Source organism: Enhydra lutris, unplaced genomic scaffold (genome assembly GCF_002288905.1).
Source record: "Enhydra lutris kenyoni isolate GAN:26980312 unplaced genomic scaffold, ASM228890v2 scaffoldscaffold60, whole genome shotgun sequence".
Classification (NCBI taxonomy): domain Eukaryota; kingdom Metazoa; phylum Chordata; class Mammalia; order Carnivora; family Mustelidae; genus Enhydra; species Enhydra lutris.
The window spans coordinates 3,977,730-3,991,156 of record NW_019154144.1 but is presented as its reverse complement, the minus strand read 5'-3'; the positions used below and the strand labels follow the sequence as shown (position 1 = coordinate 3,991,156).

Below are 13,427 nucleotides of genomic sequence, written 5' to 3'. Positions count from 1 at the left end.
GTCAAATTTGTTAATTAATTAGAGTAGACTTTGAGAGGATCCTTGTATAAGGCACATTCCTTAGGAAAAGGCCAGAAAGAACAAAGCTTTCATAGCAGTTTCTGGGGCCACAAATGTATTTTAAATTGGGTGGTGGTGGGGAAGAGACTGGTTTTACATTTTCTTTGTCTAGAAATGGAATTCTCCAAGACATACAGTAAAAAGAGGGGTCTGCCACTAGCTGCTTTACAGAGGTGTTAACAAATGAGATCATGAATGTGACCGTGATTCAAAAGCTACATGGAGTTATAAAATAGAAGGTGTCAAGGGAGTTTGTTTGGTTTACCAGGGTATTCTCTCATGATCTATGAGAAAAGGAATCAACTCTTTGCATCTCTTCAGTGGGATAGCCCCTCTTTAATCATTAAATATGCTAATCTGCAGTCTGATTGATAAATACATAGCCTGGCAATAACCTCATCTCTCAGTTCATTGAAAAACAGTGGTTAGACGACTACAAAAAAAAATAAATTCCAATTTTTCTTTTCCAACCACCTGTGCAACCATCAAGCATTACTAACTGCTTACTACATGTAGAAACTATGATTCAATCCAAAGGGAAATTCATGTGTTTTTACCAGTGCAAATGTGCCACAGCCGATCCACGTGCATAACAGCCCCCCCCACCTTGAAAAAACATAATCAGCAATCGGAATCACCAATCAGAATCTTTGGGAAATCAGAATACATTAGATATTCTTCCCTTAAGAATAAAATTATTATTTTTTCTTTAGAGAGAAAGAAGAGACATCAAGGGATAATTGTTCACTGGCAGTAACAGCTAACTGTGGTATAGCTAACCGTTTTCACACACATTATCTCATTTCCTTGGTGATCACAGTGTTAGATGCCAGCTCAGCTGAGAGGATGCACCGAAATAATGATGATTGCCCTCAGCAAGAAGGAGATCAGCTGGAGACCTAAATGCTGGGCAGCTACATTGAAGGCTGGGCCCCACCATCAAAATCGATAAATCTGTGTGTACATTTTCTAGGACTGCAGTTTCAGACGGAGGCTGTAAACAAAACATGACTTTAAAATTCCTTGTCAGTGTTTTCTTTTGACTTCCAAATCTATTGGGTTTCCCCTTGGTTTACTGATTTCCATTATATACTTACAGCACTGTGAGTGAATTACATGACAGAAAAGTGGAATTCGTAAGATATTTTATCCCATTGCCTTCCAAATCCCTAAAAGGCATGGAGAAGAAATATTTTTAGTGTTTTTGCACAAATCACATGTCTACAGGCACTTTTTGTTGATATAACAGTTCTGAACTTTATATTTTACCTCATTCCAATTTTTATGTTTTCTTCCTAATCATTGTGGGGTTAATAATATAATTAATATTATGCTTCTTTTCCCCTTCCAATTAATGTTCGAACTTAATAAAATTGAGGGAAAGGGCAGCCCAACATTTCGTGAGTGTCCCTCTGTGCTAGATACCATGCTATTAATTAACATTACATTGCCACCATAATAGGAGTAACCACCATTTATTAGAGTTTTACGCTGTCAGGTACTCTTCTGAGTGTATAAAAGCACTCATGGAAAGTTGGTATTATTCCCCCCTACCCCTGTCCATTTAACATATGAGGAATGTGAGACTCTTGGGAATTCACTTAATTTCTGGTCACACAGCTGGTAAATGGTAGAACTATTTACCATTTATACTATTTATCTAACCCAGATCTGTCTGTATCTAAAGCCTAGACACTAAAGCATGGCATCATAGACCCTTATAATCTCACATTCCTCTGACATCACACAGATACTTTGGTCTCTATTTTGCTAAAGGAGAAAATCAGGCAAATTTATCTTTCAGATACCGAACACCAGAGTCAGGATATGTATCCATCTGCATGACGGAGAGCAAATGCTCTTTCTTTTATTTTGTTTTTTGTTTGATTGTTTTTGGTGCTGAAACCCAGAAATGAAATGACTGGTCTTTCTACCATGCTTCTGAGAGGCTACTGCTGAGTGTAGCGCTGCCCCAGTGTGGCTGGGACAGCCCCCAGCATCACCTGGGAACTCCTCAGAAATGCAGACTCTCAGGCTCCATCTCAGTCCTACTCCAGGACTGAGGTCTTCGTTTTAATTCCAGTAGAGTTCACATACAGTATTATATTAGTTTCAGGTGTGAGATACAGTGATCCAACACTTCATACAACCCTCTGTGCTCATCACAAGTGCCCTCCTTCATCCCCATCACCTATTTTCTCCATCCCCCGACCCAGTTCCTCTCTGGTCACCATCAGTTTGTTCTCAATAGTTAAGAGTCAGTTTCTTGGCTTCTCTCTCTCTTTTTCCTTTGCTCATTTGTTTTGTTTCTTAAATTCTACCTATGTGTGAGATCATATGGTATTTTCCCTTCTCTGACTGATTTATTTCACTTAGCATGATACTCTGTCCACATCGTTGCAAAGGGACTGAGGCCTTAACTAGTCCTCGTATTGTCTGAGATGTGTGCTGACACTGCTGGAGAAGCACTGGTGGAATTAGTGCATCCTGCTAGTGATCCCTTATGACAGGATATCCCACCATCAGGGAGTCCCTGTTGGGAGCACTCGGAAATTACCTCTCCCAGCAGTTCCAAAGAAGGAGACAGAGGCAGCTTTCCTGCTAAGTCTCTTAACTTCTTTTTATTGTTTGCTTCCTATAATCTTCCCTGTATATGATGATCGATGGCTCTTTTGCTGCTTCTGAGCATTTCTCAAGTTCACACTAAAATCACAAATTCTTTTGTCCTTCCCTTTTAAGTTTTATTTTATAGCCATCCAGGTGGTCTTGTAGGAACTTGGTATTTTTTTCAGCCTTAAAATACTGTGGTTAAAATAATAAACACTGTACTCTCTTTAAAGTCCAAATATTGTTAAATGGAATGGGAATAAATGTTTTCATATTTTGCAAGTATAACAGTAAGGAGTTAAGAGTATAGCCCTACTGATGGCAAGTGAGGGAGGAAAAGCCTGGCCAGGTCACACTTTTTTCTGTCTCACTGGATTCTTATGGGTCTGACCTCTCAGTTCTTTGTCCTCTTGGTTTAAAGGCCCTTTTCCATGCGTGATCAGACAATACTACTAATGATAAATTTTTACTGGGTGTCTACATTTTTCCCTAGTGTTTGAGGGAGCCTCGAGTGACCACGAGTATGCCAGAAACCTGGGTTTTGACACTGGTTTCTGATCTACTCTTGGTTGTTGATGTCCATTTTGGGGGACAGGTCTGGACTCTGATCTTTTTCTGCTACCGTCACTCTTTCCTGTTTGCTTCTCATTGTGCAGATGTGCTCATGTGTTTTCTTTCTTAACAAGTTTTATTCTCATGTTGTTCAGACTTTTATTCCCCTTTCAGCAGTGGCACATTTACATGAGACCTCTATTGCCTTAAAAGTTTTTTGGTAACAAGTATATAAATAATAAATAAGTAAATCAATAAATACATGTATGTATGTATGTCAGTAAATAAACACAAGGGCACCTAGTAGTTGTAACAAGTAATTCTAAGTCTAGCTCAGAAAGAATCAAAAGCTGAGGTACTAGTTTTATCCTCGTATGATTATTGAATCCCTGATTTGACAATGAGAAGGGTTCTGGGGGCCAGTACAATCAGCATTTCACAGGGCAAGAGATCACAACACTGCCTGTCTCAGGAAACTGTGAAGATGAAGGTGGCAGGGAATGGGGAGTAGAGGTAGTGAAACCATGAAGTAAACTAACTAAATGTTTTAAACAAGTATTTGTTCAAAGCTAACAAGGAGTGGAAATGGTTTAGCACATTCATTTCACAAAGATCTGTTGAGCAGTTATTATGTGCTGGTCATTGTACAGATGCTGGGATATAAATCCCAAGGTGGGTTTCTGCCCTGATAGAATTTACAGAATGGTGGGGAACAGACATGTAAACCAATGGTTCTATGATAGCAATAGCAAGATAGGTATGCAGTATAGGGACCAACTGACATGGTGGACGTCTGCCCATAGTGTAAAAGAGGCAGAGGGGCAGGCAATGAAATTGGCTGGCATGTCAGGGATGGCCTCCTGGAGGGGATGTTTAAGCTGACCTTTGAGGGTGATGTTGGAGTTAACCAAAGAATAAAGGAGCAAGACTTTCAGAATTGAAGGGATAATATGTGCTCGGGGAATTGATTGTAGCACTTTGGTGCATCTGGAAGGAAGGCACATGAGGAGGAGGAGGAGGATGGTAGACTAGATGGAGGAAGGGACAGAAAATGGGGGGCCTTGGGTGCTCAAGTGTTAAGTCTGAATTTGACTTGTATACCCACTGGAATTTTCAAAAGATATTTAAACCAGGAAATAATGTAATCGGTTTTGGGTTTTGGGAAGAAGATCACCAATGGGCTTTTTATGTGATCATGAATTAACTTCATGTCTAGTTTCCTTAATCTGGATGAAGAACAAATTAGCTCCTAAATGCATACTCACATCCAGTTGAGTTGAGGCATTTGGGCACACATCTGTTTGGGAAGGGCTTCTAAGTAGTTATTAACCATAGACCTTTACACAAAGAAGATGTTAATTAGAAGCAAGATGATATGCCACTTTAAGAACAGCATTTTTATTATTTCCACCATTTGGAAAGTTGCATGCTAAAATCAACACACCCAGAGAAAGAATAAACACATAACTACCTCTTCAAAATGGTGTCTAGAAATGCGTGGAAAAGGAAGCAGATGTCAAAGAAACTATGAATACAAAAGTATGATATATAACCTGGGAATAAACATTGGACAGTTTAATTTTATGAGATGAAACCAAAGTATATATTGAGTAATAATTTTGAATTTCATGGTAATTTTCCTTGTAAACTTTTAATTTGCAATCATTTCTAGCATCCTACATTCAGAATTTTTTCTTAAGGGAAACATCAATCACTTACAGTATTAAAAGGCCACATCACAAACTGCATTAAATCTAAGAAGTGATAGCAGGGGGCACTGGGGGAAAGAAAACAACCCATCAGCATGTTAAACTGCACGATTAATTTATGATATTGTGGTTCCTTTTGGCAAATGGAAAAATAATGATGCTATATGATCAACTATAAAGGAATATAATAATCCCCTGCTGATAAATCATTCCAGTATATTAATAAACAGTGAGAATGTAATTATGAGAATAGTTCTTTTGGTGGGACAAAGATTTTGGAATTTTTAGTGACTCTCGCTGGGCAAAGGCACATTTCCCTCTGTTAAAAATGTAGTCAGAGCTGAACCCCCAGGAGATTCTGATAGATTTAAATGTAGTAAGCAGATAAAAATGAATACTATCTTTGGTTAACCACTGCAGGTCGAACATGCTTTAGGATTAAAGGAAATTAAAGGAGATCAAAAAGCAATCAACCAGTAAGCTTAAATGGTCATGGTCAGCTTTCCTGACCAGGAGCCATGGTCAGGAAACTGCAACAGTAACTGTGGTTAGACACACAGGAAAGGTTTTGACTAATAAAAATGTTATCAGGCTTGAGGTTTTTAAAGCTCTTTTTGAAAGCTGGTGTTAGATGTCATTGCAATTTATAGACAGATGTATTGAAGGGTAAATGAACACTTACAAGAAAAACAAGGACTTTAATCCAGTAAACAACTTCTGTGAAATTCTGGTTATTGGATTGTCATCTAGAATTCTGAGAAAACATATCACAAACATTTCCAACATTAGAGACATTTATGAAATAAAACCAGGAAACAAGAAAAGGCGCATGACAATCCTGTCTCCCCCAACACCTGCTCTCCTCCTACCTGCCCGTCCATACTTGGTCCCTATCCTCTTCCTTGAAAGCCCCTCCTTCACCCTGGGTCTTTCCTCCACATTCCCACCACCCTCCATCCCAGTTCTTACGAGCTCTGTCCTGATTGTTTTCTCTGCCTGCATCCACCTCCCACTGTTCTTCAAGACCTGAGTCACACCCTTCACCTTTGGATACTTGGGTCCAGCACAAGCTGAATTATTAATCGGCTGACTACAGACTCAGTGAAAGCTTTGACCTACTGATTGACTGAATGAAGAGTGAGTGAGAAAAAAAAATTCTTAGGAAATCACAAATGGTTCTTTGGTTTCATGGGATTTAAATGACGCATTTAATAAGGTCTATACAAACAAACTCATTAGGAGCTTTGAGGGTGAATGAGTGGAAATATTCATATATTCAAATCACCATTTCTAACCATATATGGTATTTTCCTAGAAAGAAATAGACTAAAGGGAAATATGCCTTCTTTTCTCTCGTGCCTTTGAAGCCAGGTACCCTTTCCTCTTACTCTCAGGGGCCCTTGAGAGTAAAATTTGGAGAAGGGAGTGACATTGGGCACCTACTATATGCCAGAAGCTCTCCATGTGGCCATTTATATATGCTCTGTGATTTAATCCTCAAAACATTGTTTTTAGAAAGGAACTGTGATTATAGTTTACAGATGAGAAAAAAACAGCCTCTGAAGATTAAGAAAGTTGCCTGGAACATTAAGCCTAGGACCATGACATACACAGGATCTGGATGAAGTTGAAGTTCTGGCTTTTCTACTAGGCCAGACCAACCTACAGAAAATGGGCAAACTGAAACATAGAGCCTTCTAACTGCCTCATGTTTATTTTTCTGATGAAAACACAAACATCTGATGTGGGACTCCTCAGTATGGAGCTGGTGGCTTAGCCTGGAAAGTAATGAAACACCACAACTTACCGTATTTTCAGACCTTTCTATGAATGTTCTGGAAATCAAAAAAACTCCTTAACTTGGACCTTAACAATCTGAGTTGCTTGGGTAAAATGCTCCAGATTATGTGACAGAAAAATGAGTATAATAAACAAGATCCATAAATAGATGGAAACTATAAGCATTGATGTATATCATCAAGACTGATCTTTTGTTGGGGAGGGAAAAGCTGGAATACTTACAGCCAAGTTAGCTGATGCAAGTCTTTGAATACTCCGGGTCTGAGAGTTGTAATGCAGTTGTGGCTGAGATACCTATAAATAGCATGAGCAAGTCAATTAAGCAAACTCAGTACTCCATTTTAGTCATATATAATTAGAATATGAGCTGCGGCTGATGATTATGGAGTATGGACATCTGTTTTTGAAAGCACCCAACGGGATAAGAAGAGGGGGACAAATCAAGGAACAACTGGGAGATACAGATAACAAGCCTAATGTGTGCGACCCTGGGGCCAGGACCAGCAAAATGGCCAAAAGTAATGGGTTGGAATATTGTATTTTGTTAAGAGTATAAGAGTAGGTTATTTTTGCTTTTGTCCTTTTTGGTTCCATCCTTAGTAGACTAGTATTTTAAGAAAACATACAAGTAAGTTAGCAAGGATTAGAAAAAATAAAATGCTAAAATATTGTGGAAATGACCCAAACTTGAAAATACAAGGTTAAGGAGAGCTTTTATAGCTGGTAAAACCAGGAATCTTTTAATAATTCTTTTAGCATAATAATTAATCTAAGTACTTTGTGATAACAATTCCTCCCACTTCGCTATAGACAAGTCAAGTCTTCAAAAATGACCATTTTACCTTTCTAACCTTTACCTAAAATTGTACTCATAATTATAAAGAAGTTACTTACAATATTTGCAGGTTATGTAATCCAAAAAATGCTTTCCTGGATATGTGTGTAATACAATTATGCTGAAGAAATCTGGTAGGAATAAGATAGAAGAGTCATGTGATTATGGTTTAAGCTTTTTATCAAGTTGTTGAATGTGGTCTCCACTTTCTTCATCTAAAAACAGTTTGTGAAACTGGCTTATAAAGTCCCAATCCTACTTTTATGTTGGGCAGTAGAAGCGTTGCCCATGAGAGATGGCTGTGAACTGGCTAATTCTTCTGTCCCGCTAGCACCCATGCAGTGAGATTTCTGGCATCTCTGGTTTGCACTGCTGAGCTCATGTGTGATGAGTTTGAAGGTCAAAGTGGTCTATTTTGCAGTTTTCTTATTCTGACTTAAGAGAGATATGCCCCATGTGAGACCAGCCAGTCTCACTGTTGAGCTTTATTTTTTCAGGACAGGGTTCTAACTTTAATTCCCCATTTCTCTTCATTCTATTCCCATGGGAAAAGGAGAGGGCAAGTCTTATTCTTTTCTATTTTGAGATGCAGAATGAGAACCACAAAGGGAATTAGGTGTTCAAGGTCAGGAATGGCATGAGTAGTTGAACCGGAGCTAATACATCTACTTCAGCTCACAGGGTCATAATTTACTTAGCCCCTGAAGCAATTTTGCAATATAATATTCAATAATAGCACTGTTGGGAGTATCTAAGCAAATAATTTCCATTTCCTGTGCTCATTATACAATGGGAGGTTAACCTTGCGTTCATATTTTCTAAAGGTATTTAGGAGCAGGAAATGTCCACTAATAATAGTAACTAATGACTACATCGTCTTTTGAATGGCTTCCCCATCTCTTATTTTTATTTGATTTGATTCTTTAATCTTGTACAACATTTTCTTGATTGTTAGGGTACCTCACTGCAAAACTATTCATAGAACGTGTTCTCCTTCAGCATCTGACTGTACTCTGAATTTTGTTATACTGTAACTATTCATTCTCTAGCTAAGCTTCCCAGCCTTTGAGTCGTGAAGGCATTATAGGTGTGTCAGGATATTGAAGCTCTCAGACATTTGGGTAGCTAGGTAAAGTGGAGATGCCATTCCCAGTTATCAGCTAACCCATCTATTACCCTAAGCGTTAAATATTGTCATTTTCTCTATGTACCGCCAAGTGGAAAATGTTCGTACTACAGAGCACAGGCATTACATACATAGATACACAAAATACCAATTTCAATCCCACAAAGTAAACTTGAAACCCATAGAGACCTCATGCCCTTCCAACCCTTCTCCCCCTCCACCATGTCTATGAAGAGATGCTTCCCATTGCAACATAAGTTGTGCTTTTGGTTTTAAAGTTCTGCTATGAATAGAATGAATACATATAGATCACTATCTGTTTTAGCATTTCAGAGCTCTTGAGTGATGTAATGAAAATTAATATAATGAATTATGTTAAAATAGTAAACAAGAATAGAAAAAGAACATAATGTTATAATATAGGTATATTGAAGTTTCTCTTGAAGATAAGATTTACCACCTAACTAGTACGATTTATATTTTATTCAAGATAATGAATTCAAAAGTGGAATGCACATTTTACCTACATGCTCTCAATCTTGAAGAGATGGGCAGTCATAAATTGTGAATTTGACTTTGTGCTTTCCATCTGCATGACTCACTGGACATGTACAGCCTCTCTGCCTTCCCTGACATGAGTTAAGATTCCAACTCCTTAAATAATGAAGAGCCTCTAGCCTTCTGTTTTGGCTTCAGCTTGCTGGCTCCCCACAGATAACCAGAGTCCCAAGACCCCTGTCTCAGACTTAGGCTAGTGAATTTTAACGTGATCCTGTGCTATCCCCTTTCTTCTTTGCAGAATAGAAGCTTAGTGAGTATGAAGGAAAATTTGGAAACATAACAATTTGGCAAGTGGTGTCCTCTTTTTATTCAGAGCTGAGATATGAGCCCATTTAATATACTTTACATTGAATGGCTTTTCTAAGAATAACTTACTGGTTCATGAATTCCTGCTGTTTCAGCTGTCAGGACTTTTCAAGCAGAAACGCCAGGAATTTATGTACCTGAAACTAAAGCAAATAAATGCTTTAATGACATGCATGTTTATAGGCTATTCTTTAATGCAACATTTTGTATTCATGAACCAGGCAGACTCCTTGAGTTACATTTTGTTGCCAATGATTGCCTTGAACTAGAACCATGTCTAAGAAGGAATTTCTAATTTATATAAGGTTTATGTTACAATAGGGAGGAGAACTGCTATTGGTTTCCATGGTAGTAGTGATAGAGTATTACAGTCAATGTTATAAATTATATTTTATTTCTCTGAAAGATCATCTTAAATGTCCTCCCCCCCAACATTAGATATTTTAAAAGGTTATTAAAACGAGTAATCTGATCAACAGTTAAAGCATTCAGATAAGTTGAATAACATTTATTCATCTGGTAATTAAAATTTCATTTTGATTTCTAAGTTTATTTTTTCAGGATACCAAATTGACCTCAATCCACTGAATATTTAGAGCTTTCTAGACCACAGACTCACTCAAAGTTAGGTTCAGTGATCTCTTAGGATATATCCCAGTGCATAGAATGATGAGCATGATGTTGGCTGTGGGCAAGATCACAGAACAGGCTATTTAGGACACTGCCTGTGAACGCCTCAGAGAGAAAGTAAACAGGGGACTACATGAAAATCAGGGCGTGTTGGACCAACTTGATTTTTTTTCTTTGAAAAACTGATCAGTCCTAAATTCAAACAACTATGTGCCTGACATTGCTTATAGTCTACTAGGCATTGATCAAATGGCTTTATGATGGTTTTATGGACAGGATAAAGAACAATATACATTATTTGAAGGATGATGATGGAGGACTCAGGAAAAAGTATTCGACACTGTCCTCTTCAATATTTTACTGCATGATTTGGGAAAGGTGGCTCATCTAATTTTCAGATTACAGAATGCTAGAAAGAACAGCAAATATATTGAGTTTTCAAAAAAGTTCTTCACAGTCTGATAAGAAAAGCTGACTCTAACAACATGAAACTGAATAGAGATAAATTTATGGACCTATCACTAGCTCTCAAATGCCGAGTGCACAAATGCAGGATGGAGTAGCCATCCCTGAGCAGAAACAAATGTGGCATGGGATTGGGAATTTTAGAGGCATGATTGCTAGGAGTTAAGGGAGTGAAGTAGTCACCAAAAAGCAAATGTAAGCTTAGGGCATATAGAGTTTAGGAAGGAAGTGTTGCTAGCTTTCTCTTTCCCTGCTCTGGTTATGTCACAGTGAAAATATTGCATTTATTCTAGATACTACATGTAAGGCAAATGTAGGTGAACATATACAGATTAATGTGACCAGAATGATGATTAGATATGAAACCAGGTCCTTTTGGGGGAGAATTCTGCTTGAAGAGACTTGTGGAATGTGCAGGGTAATAATAGCCAGCTTGAAATATCAACAGTTACATGGATGGTTGATTGGGTGTATTCTGATCAGTTTCATGGTGTAAGTCTAAGAAAGATGGGAAGCTTTGCCAGTGGTAGAGTTTTGTGACAGGACAAAATTTATTAACACTCCTTAAAATTTCTTTTCCTCGGCTTGCCTTCATTCCTTCCTGGCTTATTTTTCTCCATGGCCCTAATCAGTATGTAATACACTAAGTATTTTTAAATTTTATTATCTATCCTCCTCCCTTGTACCTTAAGCTCCATGAAGAGAGGGCTTTTTGTAGGTGCCTGGTACCTCACAGGTATCAAGAAATATTCATTGAAAGAATGAATGAACATGTGGTTTCTTCAGCATTTACCCTCCTGTTGAATGCCACCAAGGGTTCTGGGGGTTGTCCATTCTCCGGACACCTTCTTTTGGGCATGGTTTGGGCTTTGTGACACCGGTTATTTGGGTTATTGTAATGCAGAATGGGGAAGGAGAAGATAAGAGTAAGACTGGAGGGGAAGGGTGTGTCTGAGGTTGGGGGGAGATGCTGGAGAAGGAGGAGAAAAGGGCTGGGGATACTCATGAACTCATGAGCTACTTTGCGATATTCGGGTAATGCTTATGAAGAACCTGAGTTATTTTCAAATCAAAGTTTGGTTAATGGATGTTTTCATCAACAGTAACAATATTCTGAGACAGGACCATGCAACTAAGCTTCCAAAGGATCACAGTCAGAGGTCTGGGTTTGAGGCCACACTCTAATACTTGTCAGCTGGCTGCCTTTGGGCAAACAACCCCTCTTCTCCAGAGTAGGTATCCTCATTCCTAAAAGGATCTCATGATGTCTGCCTCGACCTCACAGATTTTGGGGATCAAAGTCCAAATGAGAATTCCAAATGCCGGCTTCTTTGTAAACTTTAAAAAGTGCTACATAAATAAAAAGAATTGTGCCGTACTTTGCCTATAATAGATAGTTAGTGAATATTTATTGATGATGGTCTCCTGATCGCTTTTCTCTCAGTCTCCAGGAGAATCAACCCGCCTGGAAAGCATCAAATAGCAGCTTGCATTGAGAAAGCCTCTGCTGGGTGATGATGTGGCCCCTAGGCTTTCTCACACAAAGTAGAAGTCAATATTTGGAGAATTTTCCAGCTGATCTGGGCAATTAAGGTTAATCCCTATTTTATTTCACTGGGAAAAACTGGGGCCTTAATTATCAAAAGGAGTGATTCCATATTCTTCCCTTAAGTGGGCTAGCTTATACTACGAGAAATAAGTATTGACATAGATCAGTGGTCCACAAAAGGACTTGGTCTAAGTATCTGAAATTTAACTGTCTTTTGCTTGATCCTCTGGTGATGGCTCTGACTTCCCAAAGTCAATTTGTCCCCACTAAGAGGGCAAACATAGAGAAGGGAGTTCTGCTTGGGGTAGGACAGTATGTATTAGTAGAACACTCAATCTGTTGCTAGAATGATTTCTTTCCATCTCTAGTTTCTGGTTATTATAAACACTGCATCGGGCATCAGAAGATAGGGGCTCTAATTCTGGCTCTTCCACTTACTAGTTGTAGATCCTAGTTAAATCATTTAACCATTGCAGACTTTAGTTGCCTCCTGAATAACAAGATTTAATTAAAAATTCATAAACTTTCTATGACTCTAGATCATAGAATTGAAAAAGGTACTCTACAGCATGAGCCTTTCCCCCCTTCCTTTCTGCTAGTGCTATTTTATTTTTCCTCCCTTGAGCATTATCCAGGCAGTTGCAAACACAATATTGATTCATAGAATGAACATGTGATTCTAAGGATTTCCAGTAAGATTAGCAGCAGTATTGTGAGGATTTCCTCCCTGGAGGAATCTGGAAACCCAGAGAACGTGCACAGCCACTCCATGGTGACGAAGTCAACATGACCACATGCTCCAGGATGGTATTTATAGAGATGTGAGATGATATTTACAAAGGCTGTAATCAAACGCGGGCATGATTATCTCTGTTCATATAAGATTCTACCTCACTCATGGACTTCCTTCAGTGACTTCTTTTCCTATATGAGAAAATCTGTACCTAAATTCATGAACAGTATAGAATTGTTGATGGCATTTTAAACCAAATAAGTCTGTCCAGTATCATCCAAACATCAGATTATTTTTATTCTTTTTAACATATTTCACATTTCTAGAAACTTTATACGCTGAAGGATAAAACAATATGATTGTACTGCCAGGGGCCTTACAACATTACCTTGTTAATTTTTTTAAAGATTTTATTTATTTATTTGACAAACAGATCACAAGTAGGCAGAGAGGCACGCAGAGGGGGCAGGGAAGCAGGCTCCCCACTGAGCAGA

At 38.4% G+C, this 13,427-nt stretch overlaps 1 protein-coding gene across 1 annotated transcript in view; it reads right to left on the bottom strand.

Moving 5' to 3' along the window:
* LOC111158557 (relaxin/insulin like family peptide receptor 2) overlaps positions 1–13,427 on the bottom strand; it is a 56,442-nt gene that overhangs the window by 17,753 nt on the left and 25,262 nt on the right. The window contains exons 6-10 of the mRNA XM_022520659.1: positions 7,623–7,694; positions 6,951–7,022; positions 5,611–5,682; positions 4,485–4,556; positions 1,158–1,229 (exon numbers count right to left, since the gene is read on the bottom strand). Coding sequence (XP_022376367.1) covers positions 1,158–1,229; positions 4,485–4,556; positions 5,611–5,682; positions 6,951–7,022; positions 7,623–7,694 — 360 coding nt within the window. The remainder of the gene's footprint in view (positions 1–1,157; positions 1,230–4,484; positions 4,557–5,610; positions 5,683–6,950; positions 7,023–7,622; positions 7,695–13,427) is intronic.